Raw genomic sequence first — 17,594 nt, forward strand, 5'->3', positions numbered from 1 at the left:
GCAAGTACTTGTAAGCTGTTACGGTTGTTTCCCCAAGTTTCTATTAATCCTAGACTTTGACAACTACTTGTATTCTCCTGGTCCTATATATATATATTATAAATCAACTTACAGATCAGTTTGTATTTGGTTACCTAGGTTCCAAACATTTCTACTAAATGATTATGACCAATCTCTTCGGCCTTGGTATGGGACTGTATAGGTGATTTTAAAGCAGCAATCGGTTGCTAATACAAACCACAACAAATAAAAATTTTACTAAATATTTCTTATGATTTTATAATTCTATTAAATCAAACACAATTTCTTCTACTTATTGGTAAATCGATAACAATGTATTGTGGCCAGTTAAACTATTATTATTGTTGATTGCCATGGACTTTTACCAAGATGATGCTGTTTGTCATATGCCAGGAGTCTTGTGCTGGTATGATGCAAGTGGTCTGGAAGTCAGTGCTGGAGTGCTGTGGTGGTGGTGTGTCCACTGCCCAGGGCACCACTGCAATGGAGGGCTGGAGCAGGCAGATAATTGTGGAGTTATTGCCACCTCTGGTCTTCTAGAAAGTCTAGTGAGTCCATGGAGAACAGTTATTGACTGGTTTTTGAGCATCTCCAAATCAAGTTTAGCTAAGCAGATCATTGTCGTGGTTTGAGCCCAGAGAGCAACTGAGCACCATGCAGCCTCTCACTCACCTCTTCCTCCTCAGGAATGGGAAGAAGAAAATAAAGCAAAAGACTCCAGAATCACGATAAGGACTGAGAGGGATGATTCACCCATTACGGTCATGGATAAAAGATAGAATACTTAGGGGAAGAAAAAGAACATCAATGTAATTCAAAGACTAACAACAACAACACTTAACAAACAGAGTAGGACAATGAGAAACATTACCAAATCTTAAAGACACCTTCCCCCCACCCCTCCCTTTTTTCCCAGGTTCAGCTTTGCTCCCGATTTCTCTACATCCTCCCCCCAAGCAGCGCAGGGGGGCAGGGAATGGGGGGTTGCAGTCAGTCCCGCCGCTTCTTCCTCCTTAGGGGAAGGCGTCTTCACATTCTTCCCCTGCTCCAGTATGGTGTCTCTCTCATGGGAGGCAGTCCTTCACGAACTTTCTCTGACATGACTCCTTCCCACGGGTTGCAGCCCTTCGTGACCTGCTCCACTGTGGATCCCTCCCACATGTTGCAATCCTCCCAGAGTTGAACTACAACAGCAGGGGCTTCTTCCCACAGAGTCCTAGCCTTCTTCAGGTACAGTCACCTGCTCTGGCATGGTGTCCTCCACAGGCTGCAGGTGGGCGTCTGCTCTACCAGTGACCTCCATGGGCTGCAGGGGGACGGCCTGCCCTCTCACCACGGGCTGCAGGGGAGCGTCTGCTCTGGCGCGGCTCTCCCCCTCCCTTCTCCTTTCTTCTAGGAGGTCATCTAGCCCAACCACCCACACAATGTAGGACTACTGAGTTAGATTAGTTCTCAAGGAGAACAAGAGGTTATGCTTTGGGTTCAGGCTTTCTCAGGTTCAGATTCAGTTTCAGTTCTTTTACTGAACAGGAATAACTTCCTTTGACAATTTAACATTCAGGAGTGTTACGATCCGGACTGGGTAGCCCAGAGAGTCATAGAGGTTTTGTGATCTCCTTGAGTTAAATTAAGGTGAAACGATACCAAACGACCAGTTAAAACTTTTTTTTTACTTTCAGTAGAAACAACTCAAACTTGGAAAAGGATAGTAAGCGATGTGGCCTCTAACTGAAAAAATCTATAAGAAAGAAAAGAAAGGAAAGGAAAGAAAAGGAAGGGAGAGAAAGAGAGTCAACGAATCTGGATCACCAAGCCAGGTTCCTGTGTTGTCTCAGGTCTGGTAATCTTGGGTGGTGGGTGCACACACAGCAAAGTTTTCTGTCACCATTTTAAGTTCATCTTATCGGCTGTTTTGCATACTAGACAAAGAGAGGTGGGTTTTCCATTAACTCATTTGCATGAGAGGCAAGGAAAAGGTGGAGCATGGGTTCTGCACATGTGTTGAGGGGGGATAGGGTGCATTAACCCTTTCGTCCAACTGAGTTGGTGGTTGCGATCTCCCCCTACCATCTTTACCTTTACTCCAGTTTTTGCTTCTATGGCAACCATACAGCCTTTGTCTCTATCTGGTGCAGGGTGTTTCCCTCTTATCAATCTTTTAGCTCTTCTTCAAGGCTGTAGTCATTAGCAAGACCTACATTATTTATCAAGCTCCTAAATTAAAGTGTAGTCATTAACCCAAACATACAGTTTTACTCAGTCTACGTTTTCCCCCTTTCAGGCTTATCTAGGGAACTTGGCAATATAACTGCAAGGGAGTGGAGCTGTGCACCCTTCGATGCACTCTGCTCTTCCTTAGGCAGATTGTTCATTCCTTAAACTATCCACAAAGGCCACAACTTGTCCTTGAGGCTTTCCACGCTGATGAATGTTTGAGGCATTAACTCCTTCAGTTCCTCACAAGGAGTTATCATAATTTTCGTAAAAACTGTTGGGTATATATTACCTTCCCCTGGAAATCTTCTATCAGGATGGATGGATGTTCTATGTGATAGGTGGGTTTATGCACCGTTTCTATAGTAGATACTAAAGTTATGAGTCTGGCTCTCTACCATCTGTATCAAGGACTGTTAGCAGCATTCAGGGGGGAGCCTTTAGATACTTCTGGAACAAAATAGTGAAATGCAGTATCCATTTTATACTATGGAAGTTGCAACTATTATTGTCCAGACTTCTTAGCTAGCTCTGAAAGAAGACTATCAGGTTGTAAAAATGCATGTAAGTTTAATTCAGATTGTAAAAGTGGATGAAGGTTTTGATCTTATCTAATTTTTGTTTCTGTTTTTTGCTTCAGTGCTTTTTTTTCTCTTCTTATAATTTTATTCCAGCACTGTAATGGTATGAGCACATTTGCAAAGAGGTACTTACATTTAATATGTTATCTATTAAATATTTGGGTTTCCATTTTCATAGAAGACTTAAAAAAAAATTTAATTGCTGAAGCACTTGTGATTGGTACCAGACACATTAGTGTGTTTATATAACTAAAACTAGGTTTTGACAGGAGTCTGGAGAAGTCTACTGAGTGCCACACATGCATACCTTTCAGATGCCATGGAGTGATAAGCCATGGTACTGTCTTTATCCTAGATACATATTCTTGAGAAGGAAATTCTTGTGCCCAGGAAGCTGATGGAGCAGCTCATCCTGAGTACCATCACACAACACATGCGGGACAACCAGATGATCAGGCCCAGTCAGCATGGGTTTATGAAAGGCAGGTCCTGCTTGACAAACCTGATCTCCTTCTATGACAGGGCAACCTGCTTATTGGATGAGGGAAAGGCTGTGGATGTTGTCTACCTTGACTTTAATAAGGCCTTTGACACCATTTCCCACAGCATTCTCCTGGTGAAACTGGCTGCTTGTGGCTTGGATGGGCACACACTTCACTGGGTAAAAAACTGGCTGGATGGTCGGGCCCAAAGAGTTGTGGTGAATGGAGTTAAATCCGGTTGGTGGCCGGTCACGAGTGGTGTCCCCCAGGGCTCGGTTTTGGAGCCACTCCTGTTTAACATCTTTATTGATGATCTAGATGAGGGGATCGAGTGCACCCTCAGTAAGTTTGCAGATGACACCAAGTTGGGTGGGAGTGTTGATCTGCTCAAGGGTAGGGAGGCTCTGCAGAGAGATCTGGACAGGCTGGAGCGATGGGCTAAAGCCAACTTCAGGAGTTTCAGCAAGGCCAAATGCTGGGTGCTGCACTTGGGCCACAACAACCCCCAGCAGCCCTACAGGCTTGGGGAGGAGTGGCTGGAGAGCTGCCAGTCAGAGAGGGACCTGGGGGTGTTGATTGACAGCCGGCTGAACATGAAACAGCAGTGTGCCCAGGTGGCCAAGAAGGCCAATGGTATCCTGGCTTGTATCAGAAATAGCGTGGCCAGCAGGGACAGGGAAGGGATCTTACCCCTGTACTCGGCACTGGTGAGGCCGCACCTCGATGACTGTGTTCAGTTTTGGGCCCCTCACTACAAAAAGGACATTGAATTACTCGAGCGTGTCCAAAGAAGGGCAACGAAGCTGGTGCAGGGTCTGGAGCACATGTCGTACGAGGAGCGGCTGAGGGAACTGGGGTTGTTTAGTCTGGAGAAGAGGAGGCTGAGGGGAGACCTCATCGCCCTCTACAGCTACCTGAAAGGAGGTTGCAGAAAGCTGGGGATGAGTCTCTTTAACCAAGTAACAATAATTGATATGACAAGGGGGAATGGCCTCAAGTTGCTCCAGGGAAGGTTTAGACTGGATATTAGGAAGCATTTCTTTACATTGGAATGGGCTGCCCAGGGCAGCGGTGGAGTCCCCATCCCTGGAGGTGTTTAAGAGTCGGGTTGACATAGCGCTGAGGGATATGGTGTAGTTGGGATCTGTCAGTGTTAGGTTAATGGTTGGACTAGATGATCTTCAAGGTCTTTTGCAACCTTGATGATTTTGTGAATCTGTGATTCTGTGAAAACACATAATGAAATGTATTAATTACTATGTCTTCTCTACTGACTCTGAATATATTGAATGAGATAAAACAATGAGAGTTTACTTAGCATTAACAAAATGTTTAAGCATCCTCATATATGTTGTATCTCTATACAAAACCATAGTATAATTACTAACCTCAATTGGGCAAAAGTGACACTGAGTTTCAGTACTGTAATTAATTTGTATAGAACCAGAAATGTGCTTGAGGTGAAGAAAAGGCATGATAGAGACCACATTACATCAACCATTCTATTTCTTCCTTTTTTTAGGTTTTACTGGGACTTAATCATGCTCATAATGATGGTTGGAAACCTTGTCATTATACCAGTTGGAATCACATTTTTCACAGAACAAACAACAACACCATGGATTATTTTCAATGTGGCATCAGACACTGTTTTTCTATTGGACTTGATCATGAATTTTAGAACTGGGACTGTAAATGAAGACAGCTCTGAAATAATACTGGACCCTAAAATCATTAAGAGGAATTACTTAAAAAGCTGGTTTGTGGTTGACTTCATCTCATCAATACCAGTGGATTATATCTTTCTCATTGTAGAAAAAGGAATGGATTCGGAGGTTTACAAGACAGCAAGAGCACTTCGTATAGTGAGATTTACAAAAATCCTCAGCCTGTTACGTTTATTACGCCTTTCAAGACTGATTAGATACATACACCAGTGGGAAGAGGTAAGATTTATATGGTTATGCCATCATTCGCTAAGATCTTATTCCTACAAAAACTATTCAGGTCTCTATGAAGAGCTACACACAAACCAGAATGGAATAAAGAGTTTTTACTCTCCAGTTAGTGCAATTACATACAGGTGCTAGTAGAAAAGCCTTGTTGGAAAAAAGCAGAAAGGAGTAACCATCTTCTGTCTGCTAACCACAGATACCAAAAATATGTTTGGGACCATCAGCACAATGAGCATGGATGGGCTCCTTTTGAGAATATTAGAAATTTTAGCAACCATCTAAATCTGCATTTGAGTTTGGTGACTAGCACTTAGATATATGAAGTTAATACTCTTGTAATCACAGAGAACTTAAAATACATGTTCATAGTTTTCTATTTTAGGAGAAATTGAAATGATTTAGAATTGAGTACATTTCCTAGAACGCTCATTGTTTGAAGTCTGTATGTAGGCTGAATTGAATGCTGACCTTCATACAAAATGGGTAGTTCAAATTTTGCATCATTTTCTTCTAAACTGTCAACTCCACTATTTCTAGACGTGACCTTATGCTGTCTGCCAATTTGGCATGGTGACGTTTCCAGGAAATTATGGCATTCCCTAATTTGGCATGCTCATAGCTAGGAAGTGTTTAATGCTTTGGCACATCGCATCACATGATTCAGTCATTTAATTTCTTGCCTGTCCCCATTTCTGTAGCTCTAAATATCATAATATGTTTTAAAAGGAAGTACTAAAAACATAGGAAAAATAACTGCTGTTTTCTAAACCTTTCTTACAACAAGTGTAATGAGAATTATTTTGTGAAGCATCTTCACAGAAACACTGTTAAAATAGATTTGCATAAGTTTATTCACCTATTTTAAGAAAGATTTATGTAATTAAATGAATATTGAAGGATTACTTGGTACTATTTCTGGTGCTTTTTCTGCTGGTTATCTACCTTTTAAAGTATTATGTTCACTTTCCAGATTAATAGAAACCTAAATGCAAAGCCATCCCACAAATAATGTCAGATTATATTTAAAAATGTCATGATGCTGGATGATACTAAGTATACTGTACTCAGTTTAACTAAGGCAAATGATTAAGCATATCTTGCAGTTTTACCATAAAGCTGTGCTTTTGTCTCTGTGTTTTACAGAGAGATAACCTTCTGAAATGCATTCAATGACATTATTTTCTGGCAGCTTGAGTTAATAGCTTGCCACTATAAAGCCCTACTAAGCAGAGAAAGTAATACTTTTTTTTCCCCCTCCTGTCTGTTGTCAAAAATAAATCAGGAATTCTAAATCAGAAGTAGTTGAATTGAGCACTAAGTGGGACTAGAAGTGACCAGAAGATGTGGTCCAAACCAGCAATAGCTGGTGTTTGGTTCATGTAATCTATAGCTAATGGCTGCTGGTGTCTCCAGACTGCTTGATTGCAACTTCTTCACCTTTGATTCCACTGGTAAAACTTGTGAAATATTTCTTGTGTGATACTTTATTTGGCAAGTATTGAAAAGAAGTCCCTCTTTTTGTGTTTGATAGCACATTATAGAGCTTCCTGGATGTTCTCAGGAAGGTGAAAGAGGATCTGAAATATTTTTTTGTTTTTGAGCCTGCAATAAAGCAGCAAAAAGCTTGTTGGCTGCTTTTAAAAAAGAGTTCTGATGACTGTGAGAACATGTGGGAACAGTGATGAATATGTAGACTGAATCAAGTTTTGATAAATCCCAAAATGAAATGTGTGCAAAAAGAAAATTTAATCTTTTCTTTAGCATCTTATAGAGATCAGAAATGAAGGTGGTCATGGATTTTCATATTTGGCTTCTGTTATTGCAGTAGTTGATTATTATTTTGAATGTAGAGTGTGAAACTGTTCTGCACAGTGATTCATTACCAATTTGGAGCAATTGTATGTTATAGCACTGTAATGTTTTAAAACAACAAAACTGGCTAGGGATGAACTTTGCTGAATTAGGAAACAATAGTTGGATGATCTCATAGGGGTAGTCAGTGAGACCTTTCCTGCTGATAGTAATCTTTTCTGCATTGTGTGTGTTTGCACATGCACAGCAGAGCAACTGTTAACTAATTTTTATGACACAGAACTAGCGCCTGTTTGTGTGTGGTTAAAAAGATTTAATGTTTTTGCATATGGGCTGACATGTTGGTTTTAAATGTGGTGCAGATAAATCTGAAATACTATGTATTTGGATCCAGAATAATGAGCATTATGTAAAAAATATTGAAAGGACAGTCAGCAAACTCATTCTTCATAAACCACCAAGAGGATACTTCCTGGAAAACTGATTAATGAACAAACCATGGTGTATAATAAGGTTTTCAACCCACTGAGATATTTATACATCCTCAAACACAAAAGACGATTTTAAATTGTTTGACCTTCTCCTTTTTTAGTATCACATACCTGGAATTCAGTTGGTTAGTATCCTGAACGTTAAGAGTAGTAGGCAAATGTGGGAGAGAAGCAGCAAAGATTTAAAAGATTTTTATATGATACTAGTGAAACATGGTTCCTTTTCTTTATTTTCACATTCTTTAAATCAGTTAAATCGGGATCAAGCTGCTAACAGCCACATAGAGTAATATTGAGGTAAATAATGTATGCATTGTAGAAGCTTTCTCCCTAACTGTTATGAGGGAAAAGAGCTATAGCCTGTGATGAGGTATATATGAAATCTGACAGATATATTAATATAAGTCTGATGTTAATAATTTATCCAAATTAATGATTCAGTGGAAATGAGAAGAAACACTTAAACAAGGGGACAGGAGATATGTTGGCAGGAATTAATTTACTGAATTTGCAAATTCACATTGTCCTAAAACTGGTTTTAGCTACAATAACTAATATGCCAGTCTTTTACAACCCAGACATTGACAAATAGATCATATACTTATTTAAACAAAATTAAATAATATAACATGCAAGCAAAAATTTATTATTAAATTGCTGATTGCAGAAATTATACTTTTGCAATAATTTCTTACAGTGGGTTTGTTTTGGATTTATTTATTTTTTTAGCATAGGTTCCTAAAAATACCAGACAGGAAGTATTGCTCCTAAATCGTATTTACTTTAACTTTATTAAATTCAGAGAATACAGTATGAGAGAACCAATAACATATTCCTGACATGATCAGGAAGTGAATATGCAGAGAATTAGACAGTAGTTAACTTCAAACCAAAGCCATAGAAGAAAATGTTTGCTTGAGATAAAATAATTATAGAATGTTGAATTATCAAATTCATAATTCTTTTTTGTAAAATACTTAGAAAAGAGACTGAGACTGCTTAAACTGATGACCCCTGAACATTTTACATAGGTTTGCATGCAACTAGTAAGTTATTCTTAGTTACCAATGCTCATAGATAACTGAACAATTAAAATTAAGATATGAACAATTAGGAATAAATACATTGTTACAATCAACTAATTTACATTCTTAAATATTAATTTTTCTTTTTTTTTGTTTCAGTAAAGAGATGTCAAATGATATGCCACTTTGCTTTACATTTGCCTATAATATAAATTTACTGATTCTTTCAAATAACAGTATTTTTCTAAAACCTGCTTAAAACCCAGACTTTAATAGCTGTGCTTAAAGCTATTCTAATCACAGGACAAGATCTAGTAGATGTATGAATAAATAAAAGTGGTACTTCTAAAACTGTACCCTAAGTCTTTCTCATTCTGAGATGCCTGATTATTTAGAATTAGAACAAATTTTAAAGTGACTGAATGCTTATTGCAAGATGTGCAAAAAAGGTTATGTTCTGCAAAAAATCATTTAGCAAAATATGTAATAATTGTAAACTGCATCCATGTCTTATTTTGGTTTGATTTGTACTGAAATCTGTTTTTCAATTTGCCAAACCTTTTCAAGGCTTATGAACCTACAGAAGCATTAATATCCATTCTAGCTATTGCTAAAGCTCAAGTGTTTAATGAAACATATTCCCAGAACTTGATGACACCATGCTGAGTGGTGCGGTTGACATGCCTGAGGGACGGGATGCCATTCAAAGGGACCTGGACAAGCTCAAGAAGTGGGCCCATGTGAACCTCATGAGGTTCAACAAGGCCAAGTGCAAGGGCCTGCACCTGGGTTGGGGCAACCCCCAGTATCAATACAGGCTGGGAGACAAAGGACTGTGGAGAAGGACTTGGGGGTACTGGTGGATGAAAAGGTGGACATGAGCCGGCAATGTGCGCTTGCAGCCTGGAAAGCCAACAGTATTCAGGGCTGCATTAAAAGAAGCGTAGCCAGCAGGTTGAGGGAGGTGATTCTGTCCCTCTGCTCTGGTGAGACCCTACCTGGAGTACTGCATCCAGCTCTGGAATCCTCAGCACAGGAAAGACGTGGACCTGTTAGAGCAGGTCCAGCAGAGAGCCACAAAAATGATCCGAGGGAAAGGCTGAGAGAGTTGGGGTTGTTCAGCCTGGAGAAGAGAAGGCTCCAGGGAGACCTTATTGTGGCCTTTTAAAACTTAAAAGGGGCTTCTAAGAAAGATGGGGACAGAGTTTTTAGTAGGGCCTGTAGTGATAGGACAAGGGGTAAAGGTTTTAAACTAAAAAAGGGGAGATTCAGACAAGGAAGAAATTTTTTACTCTGAGGGTGGTGAAACACTGCAGCAGGTTGCCCAGAGAGGTTGTAGATGCCCTGTCCCTGGAAACATTCAAGGTCAGGTTGGATGGGGCTCTGAACAACCTGGTCTAGTTGAAGATGTCCCTGTTCATTGCAGGGGAGGTTGGACTGGATGACCTTTAAAGGTCCCTTCCAACCCAAACTATTCTATGATTCTATGAACTTCTGAACATAGAATCATAGAATCATTTAGGTTGGAAAAGACCATTAAGATCATAGAGTCCAACCGTTAACCTAACACTGCCAAGCCCACCACTAAAACATGTCTCTACACATCTTTTAAATACCTCCAGGGATGGTGACTCAACCACTATCCTGGGCAGCCTGTCCCAATACTTGACAACCCTTTCAGTGAAGAAATTTTTCCTAATATCCAGTCTAAACCTCCCCTGACATAACTTGAGACTGTTTCTTCTTATCCTATCACTTATTACTTGGGAAAAGAGACTGACACGTACCTTGCTACAACCTCCTTTCAGGTAGTTGTAGAGAGTGATAAGGTCTCCCCTGAGCCTCCTCTGCAGACTAAACAACCCCAGTTCCCTCAGTCGCTCCTCACAAGACTTATTCTCTAGGCCCTTCACCAACTTCATTGCTCTTCTTTGGACACACTCCAGCACCTCAAATGTCTTTCTTGTAGTGAGGGGCCCAAAGCTGAACACACTATTCGAGGTGCGGCCTCGCCAGTGAGGGGGGACAATCACTTCCCTAGTCCTTCTGGCCACACTATTTCTGATACAAGCCAGGATGCTCTTGGCCTTCTTGGCCACATGGGCACACTGCTGGCTCATATTCAGCCGGCTGTGGACCAACAACCTCAGGGCCTTTTCCACCTGGCAACTTTCCAGCTACCTCTCCCCAAGCCTGTAGCATTGCATGGGGTTGTTATGACCCATGTGCAGGACCTGGCACTTAGCCTTGTTGAATCTCATACAATTGGCCCTGTCCCATTGATCCAGCCTGTCCAGATCCCTCTGTAGACCCTTTCTATCCTCAAGCATATCAATACTCTTGCCCAACTTGGTGTCATCTGCAAACTTACTTGAGGGTGCACTTGATCCCCTCATCCAGACCATTGATAAAGATATTAAACAGAACTGGCCCCAATACTGAGCCATGGGGAACACCACTTGTGACCGGCTGCCAACTGGATTTAACTCCATTCACCACAACTCTTTGGGCCTGACCATCCAGCCATTTTTTTACCCAGCGAAGGGGACGCCCATCCAAGCCATGAGCAGCTAGTTTCTCCAGGAGAATGCTGTGGGAAATGGTGTCAAAGGCTTTACTGAAGTCAAGATAAGCAACATCCACAGCCTTTCCCTCATCCACTAAGAAGGTCACCTTGTCATAGAAGGAGATCAAGTTAGTCGAGAAGGATCTGCCTTTCATAAACCCATGTGACTGGGTCTGATCACCTAGTTGTGCTATACGTGCCGTGTGATGACACTCAAGGTGATCTGCTCCATAACCTCCCTGGCACCAAGGTCAGACTGACAGGCCTTGTAGTTCCCCAGATCCTCCTTCCGTCCCTTCTTGTAGATGGGAGTCACATTTGCTAACCTCTGGTCATAGAATCATAGAATCATAGAATCATAGAATCTTTGAGGTTAAAAGGGAATTTTAATGGTCATCTAGTCCAACCCCCCCTGCAATGATCAGGGACATCTTCATCTAGGTCAGGTTTCTCAGAGCCCTGTCCAACGTGACCTTGAATGTTTCCAGGGCCCTCCCTGGTTAGCCAGGACTGCTGTTAAATGATTGAGAGCGGCTTGGTGAGCACTTCTGCCAGCTCCCTCAGCACCCTTGGGTGGATCCCATCTGGCCCCATAGACTTGTGTTTGTCTAAGTGGTGTAGCAGGTCTCTAACCATTTCCCCTTGGATGATGGGGGCTTCGTTCTCCTCCCCGTCCCTGTCTTCCAGTTCAGGGGGCCTGGGTTCCCCCAGAACAATTGGTCTTAATATTAAAGACTGAGGCAAAGAAGGCATTAAGTACCTCAGCCTTTTCCTCATCCTGTGTCACTATGTTTCCCCCTGCAGCCAATAAAGATGGAGATTCTCCTTCGCCCTCCTTTTGTTGATGTATTTATAGAAAGGAGCTTGCCAGCTCGTCTTTTGGCACATGGGGATGGCCTGCTCGTGCACCTTTAGGATTTCCTTCTTGAAGAATGTCCAGCCTTCCTGGACTCCTTTGCCCTTCAGGACTGCCTCCCAAGGGACTCTGTCATCCAGTCTCCTAAACAGGGCAACGTCTGCCCTCTGTATATCACACAGACATGTCTTATTCTACTTCCTACTAATTTATTTCTGATAATTGCAGTAATACTGATCCAGAAAAAGTCATAAATACAAGCTTGCTTGAATGCTAAGTCTCATTCAAGTGCTTAAAAATTAAGTATGTGTGTAAGAGCTTTGCCAAATCAGGTCCTGCATTAAGAATTCCATCTTTTGCTTTCATGTTACCAACCCTAATTATCACAGATCACCACTTGGTGTCCTCTCCTTGTTCTGTTTGTTGCTAACAGTACAAAAATACATACATGTATATGATGTTGAGTCATTATTGTTGCCTAAATAAAAATATTTTAGAAGAACACTTTAGTTATTTAGACAACAGAAGACGACTCTTACTTCAGTAGCCTGCTGTTTCTGTGGTAGGTATACAAATTACTTTTGTCCCCTATACAAAATCAAACTACTCTTTCTTTCCCTTATAGTCTGGTGAGAAGTCAAGGTTTTGTGTCTCTCCTTTTGATTAGTGACCGGAGAATTGTGTGGGAAGGGAGAGATTATGAATTAGGTGGGTACTTGGTAGTGTTGGATAAAAACACATATCATTAGTGACTGAATTATTAATTTTATTTTAACAGGACTTTGTCTCACAGGTTGAGTGCATTTTAAAAATAAATTAGCTTAAAGTAGGATACACTTTTTTATTGTCTATTACAGATGCATCAATCAAATATGAGTTATCTACTTCATAGTGAGTGAGGGGAGGAAATTTGGTTAAATAACTCAGGGGGAAAGAAGAAGTAGGAGAGCCCACCTTCTCTTACTGCCACAAAGTCTGTGAATTCTGCAACAAAGTTTCTGTACTGTAACTTCTGCCTTCCTACTATTGAGATGATTGAAGTAGGAGAAAATTCCTATTTTCTGCCAGTTTCTACAGGAAGGAAACAGAAAATCAAGTTTTGCGTTCTTTTGGAAAGTCGTGCTTGGAAATTCCCTGTTATGTATAAATTAGTGAATTTGTGTACTCCTACATAAAGTCTATGGCTTGGGGCAGGTTGTGTGGATCAATGAGGAATATCAAAACCTTGAGGTGTTTGGCACTTTTTTTTTCTCCCCAAGAAGTGTTCCCTAGCAGGACTAAGTAAATGTACAAACCATGGTGAGTTATTCATGTTGTTTAGTGTGCAGGTACTTGCTTACATATTTTTGTCTTACACAGTTGACTTGCATTTTGTGCTGGGTTGTATCTCAGACACCTGCGAGGTTTGCTTGGGGCTTCCTCCTTGTTCTGCAGTCTTCCCTACCAGATGAAGCTGTTGTGATGTGTGCTTGACATGTACTGACCATCTCCACCTCTTGTGTAATCTAGAGGGAAAAAAAACATGCTGTTTGCTTGCAATTTGTATTATAAAACCTAAAAGTACTCGTTGCTCAACATAGATATGGTAGAAGATGAACTCTCTAGCTTCATTGTAGCAGGAGGCTCATCCCTGGGGTTATGTGGTCTGATATAGAGGTCCCAAATTTTAAGAAGGAAGACATCTGTTGTATGTAGAGGGAAAACACTCAAAATAACTGATGAACTACTTTAGTTTCTTTGTGTTGGAGGAATTTTCTTATTTTGGATGTAGCTGTTTTATGCATGCTCAAAACCCGCGTTTCACCCGGCATTTGATTGGTGCATTTCAGTCTTATCTGTGTGGATGTGAGCTAGCACATGGTACTCCATCAGGGCTAGGCTATTACAGTGTTCCTACTTCAAGTCATACAAGCTTGTGGTGGTTTAGTCCCTGCCGGGATCTGAGACCACATGGCCGCTGCCCCTCCCCCACAAAGGGAGTGAAATACAAAGCCCCGGGCTGAGATAAGGAAAGGTTTAATACAACAGTGCAATAGCAACACAACAAACAACAACAATAACAATAACAATAACAGTAATAACAATGAACAGAGCAAGATATCTACCGATACAGCAGTGAGAGCACCAGCTGCGCCAACCCCACACGATCACCGATTCTTCCCGCGCTCTGGCGCCCAGACCTGACCTCAGCATGGTATCTGAATAACCCGGCTAGAGCTTCCCCCCACTGCTGGGGAAACTTAACCCTATCCTGGCTAAACCAGGACAAAGCTGATAATTTAGAAATGTCAAATCGCATGCAGCAGAGGATTGCTCAGCCTACTTCCCCAAAGGGAACATGTTCCTTTTGTGCCTGTGAATTGTGCTGGCTGTCAGTTAGTTACTGGGTAGGATTTGCAGTGCTGGTATTACTCCCTAATTTGATTGTGATGTTGGCTAATGGATAGTCTATCTCTATGACAGCAGTTGAGAACAAGGTATTTTATCTGCAAACTCTGACCCTGACTACTAGTTTTTTTCTTTTTCCACTTAAAATTAGAGAGCATAAAGGCAGTTTCTTTGATACTGTTGAGGCTGTTGATACTATGTTTTGATAGTGTAGTTCTCATTTACTAAATATAATTTGCCTATATGTATAGAACTGAAATGTTAGAAAAGATACATAAATAATACATAAATTCCAAAATAAAGCATTATAAAATATGAAAGAACATGTGAATCAAAACATTTTCATAAGAGTAAAAAATCAGTCTCATAATATTTAGATATGCAAGTCTCAGTGTTGTTAAATAATATTTTTTCTTTGTTATGTAACTTAGGAGCCTATTCTCTGTATTTTGCTAAATAGAACACCTAATACAGTCTTTACTAAATTGGTAGTGTTCCAAATGGGAAATTATAATGGATCTCATTTCATGCAAACCTTTTTCTTTATATGGAGCTATACATATTTTAACATTAGATGGGTAAATTGTGTTCAATTGTGCCAGTGCTTTTTCCTTTATTTTAATGAAAATTATTTATTTGAGAAAAGTATATATCATTGCAGCTAAAGCATACATCCATGAAATATCACTGACACAGATGATGGAGCATACCCTCAAGTTTTTATTTTTCACTCTTTTAAATTCTGTACAACAGTAGGAAAATACACATAACCGATAGAGACAATTAGAAGGCATTATAATCCATGGTGTCCTAATAATAGAATACTAACTGCTGAAAAAGAACAGCACATTTGTAGAGCAGGCAATTACTGAAATGCAAGACATAGGGTATTCTCTTTTATAATTTCCTACTTTATGATCTAAGCATAATCACTTTCATGGGAGGTATAATCCATCTCCCTACAGAGTAAATAGGAAGTGTTACAAGTGTAAAGTTTCTCACTTCATGTTTTTACCCCCTTTTAAGACTGTGCAAACTGAGCTGCCTTTCTTGTGTGCATATGCCAATAGAGTAATTGTGTGGTGATGATGCTTTCCCTAGGAGATAAACCATGTAGAACACAGCCTCAGATAAATTTCCCTGAACTCAAATGCTGGAAGACATTTTCTTCTTTATAGTAGTGTTTGTCTGGCTTCTATAGTAATGGGTCTGTTTCTGGGAGTCTTGACCATAGACCCAAGAAGGCGGGTTCACCCCTGCAGTAGCATTTCTAGGTGACGACAGTCAATCAGTTTTGAAAATTATCAGAAGTATGTCATCCTGTCTTTGACACTGAAGTGTAACATAGTTTTTTTAGAAGAATAATTTTTTAAAGTCTAATTTGTTGTTCAATATTTTTTAAGCTGTTCTGGAGATAATTCCTTGCTTTGTACCTGCTAGAGCTTGCATGCATTGCTCAAGGTTGCAGATTTGGAAAAAAAGCCTCTTGTTTTTCCATCCTAAGCTTTTAACACAAGCAAAAAGCTCCCTTGGCTTTCACAGGGTAATGGCCTGATGGATACACTGCATGTCAAGGGGGAAGGGAGGTAGGGGATGTTCAGTTCTCTTGCAAGACAGAGCTGATGGCTGCTCACCAAGTTGTCCTGCTCTTTCCCTGGAGATGAAGAGCCATCAGAGAAGGTGATGATGGCCAAAGAGCTGTTTGGGCAGGCCCGGATCTGGATTGTGATTCACTGTTCTGACACTGCAATAATGCAGAGTCCTTCCTGTGGTGAGTGCACATGTTGCAAGCTCCCTTTGGTTGTCTGCAGTGATCAGACAGAAGGGGAACCTGTGAGTTGGATTTTTCATTTTTTTCCACTGTATTTTAACAAGAATGACAATTTCAGGGTTTTTTCTTTGTAGGTGAAACACAGTCCATTGAGGTATCTCTGCATTTTCAGCTTTGTATTAATTGTGTCCAGTTCAGAATGATTGTTTTACTTCTAAATTACTCATCAACAGTAATTTAACTAAAAGATATTCTCAGCTTGTCACTAATGCCCTGTAAGATCTTTCCCCTCTCTGTTTGTTTGCATAATACCAATAGATTTTTGCATGTAAAGAAGTCAGTTGAATAAATACCTTAGATTTGCGCCCAAATTTTAATTTGTCTTGGTATTCTCTTTATATAGCTGCTAGATCAAGTCATATTTAGAGATTGTTAGGGATACATTATGGCCATTTTATGCTGTCTTAAATAGACTTACTTTTAAAATAAAGTTTTAGAAGACAAATTTGAAGTTGGGTTGCTAGTCTACATGGTAAAATATGCCCTGATGGGAGTATAATGGGAGATTTGTAATCCACTGTAATAATATCTAATACTTTTTTTTTTTTTAAGAAAGCAACAAGATGCCCTTACAGGGCATCATTACTAATTGAAAGATGAAGAACAAATTATACAGGAAAAACAAATTATTAAAGGGTACAGGTAGAAGCTGGGTATGAACAATTTTAACTTTTCCTAACATTTGGCTACAGGAAGCATTTAATTCCTTAAATTAAGTAGTCATGTATTAAAGGGTGAAAAGATAATTTCAAGTGGATATAATTCTATGTTCTACTTTAAGGAGAAAGTTGTCAGTTGCTGTGAACAGCTTTTTAAGTAAAAAAACCCCACCAATGTATTCTCTTCTAGTCTGTGGAGAAGAGTGTGCTGGTGAAACTGCAGGTTTTAATTAAGGAATGTGGATTTTGTGGGAGAGCATTGCCTCATTTATCTCAGAAAGGTCTGAGAGGTAGAAAAGGATAGACTGTCCATGCACTGCTGCCTTTATTTATTCTCCCAGTCTGTCATGTTCCTTAGCCATAGCCTTTCCATGCATCTAGGCTCATAGTGTTTTCCTCTTTGTTACTTATTGTTATCTTAAAACAGCTCTTTTTTTTCCAGCCTCTGCTTTTAGAACCGATGGCAACAAGCTTAACTATACATCTGCTTACTTTGGTACAGTGCCTTGTAGTTGCACTGGCTTTCTTTACAGTAACTGTTGCAACTGTTGTCATTGATCTGTCAGAAACTGCTGCTGTGCAGTGTATTCGGTGTCATTTTAATCTTGGTTTTGTATGATAAAATGATATGCAACATTGGAGATCCTGCTTTGCATACATGTGGGTGCTCCTGGGTGAGGAGCTGTGACAATAAAACTCTGTATAGCACACGC

General features: G+C 40.2%; 1 protein-coding gene across 1 annotated transcript in view; it reads left to right on the forward strand.

The window, feature by feature from the left end:
- LOC141917774 (potassium/sodium hyperpolarization-activated cyclic nucleotide-gated channel 1-like) overlaps positions 1–17,594 on the forward strand; it is a 306,083-nt gene that overhangs the window by 26,579 nt on the left and 261,910 nt on the right. The window contains exon 2 of the mRNA XM_074811266.1: positions 4,821–5,244. Within this exon, the coding sequence (XP_074667367.1) occupies positions 4,821–5,244 (424 nt within the window). The remainder of the gene's footprint in view (positions 1–4,820; positions 5,245–17,594) is intronic.

This window comes from Strix aluco, chromosome W (assembly GCF_031877795.1).
Source record: "Strix aluco isolate bStrAlu1 chromosome W, bStrAlu1.hap1, whole genome shotgun sequence".
In the NCBI taxonomy this organism is placed as follows: Eukaryota; Metazoa; Chordata; class Aves; order Strigiformes; family Strigidae; genus Strix; species Strix aluco.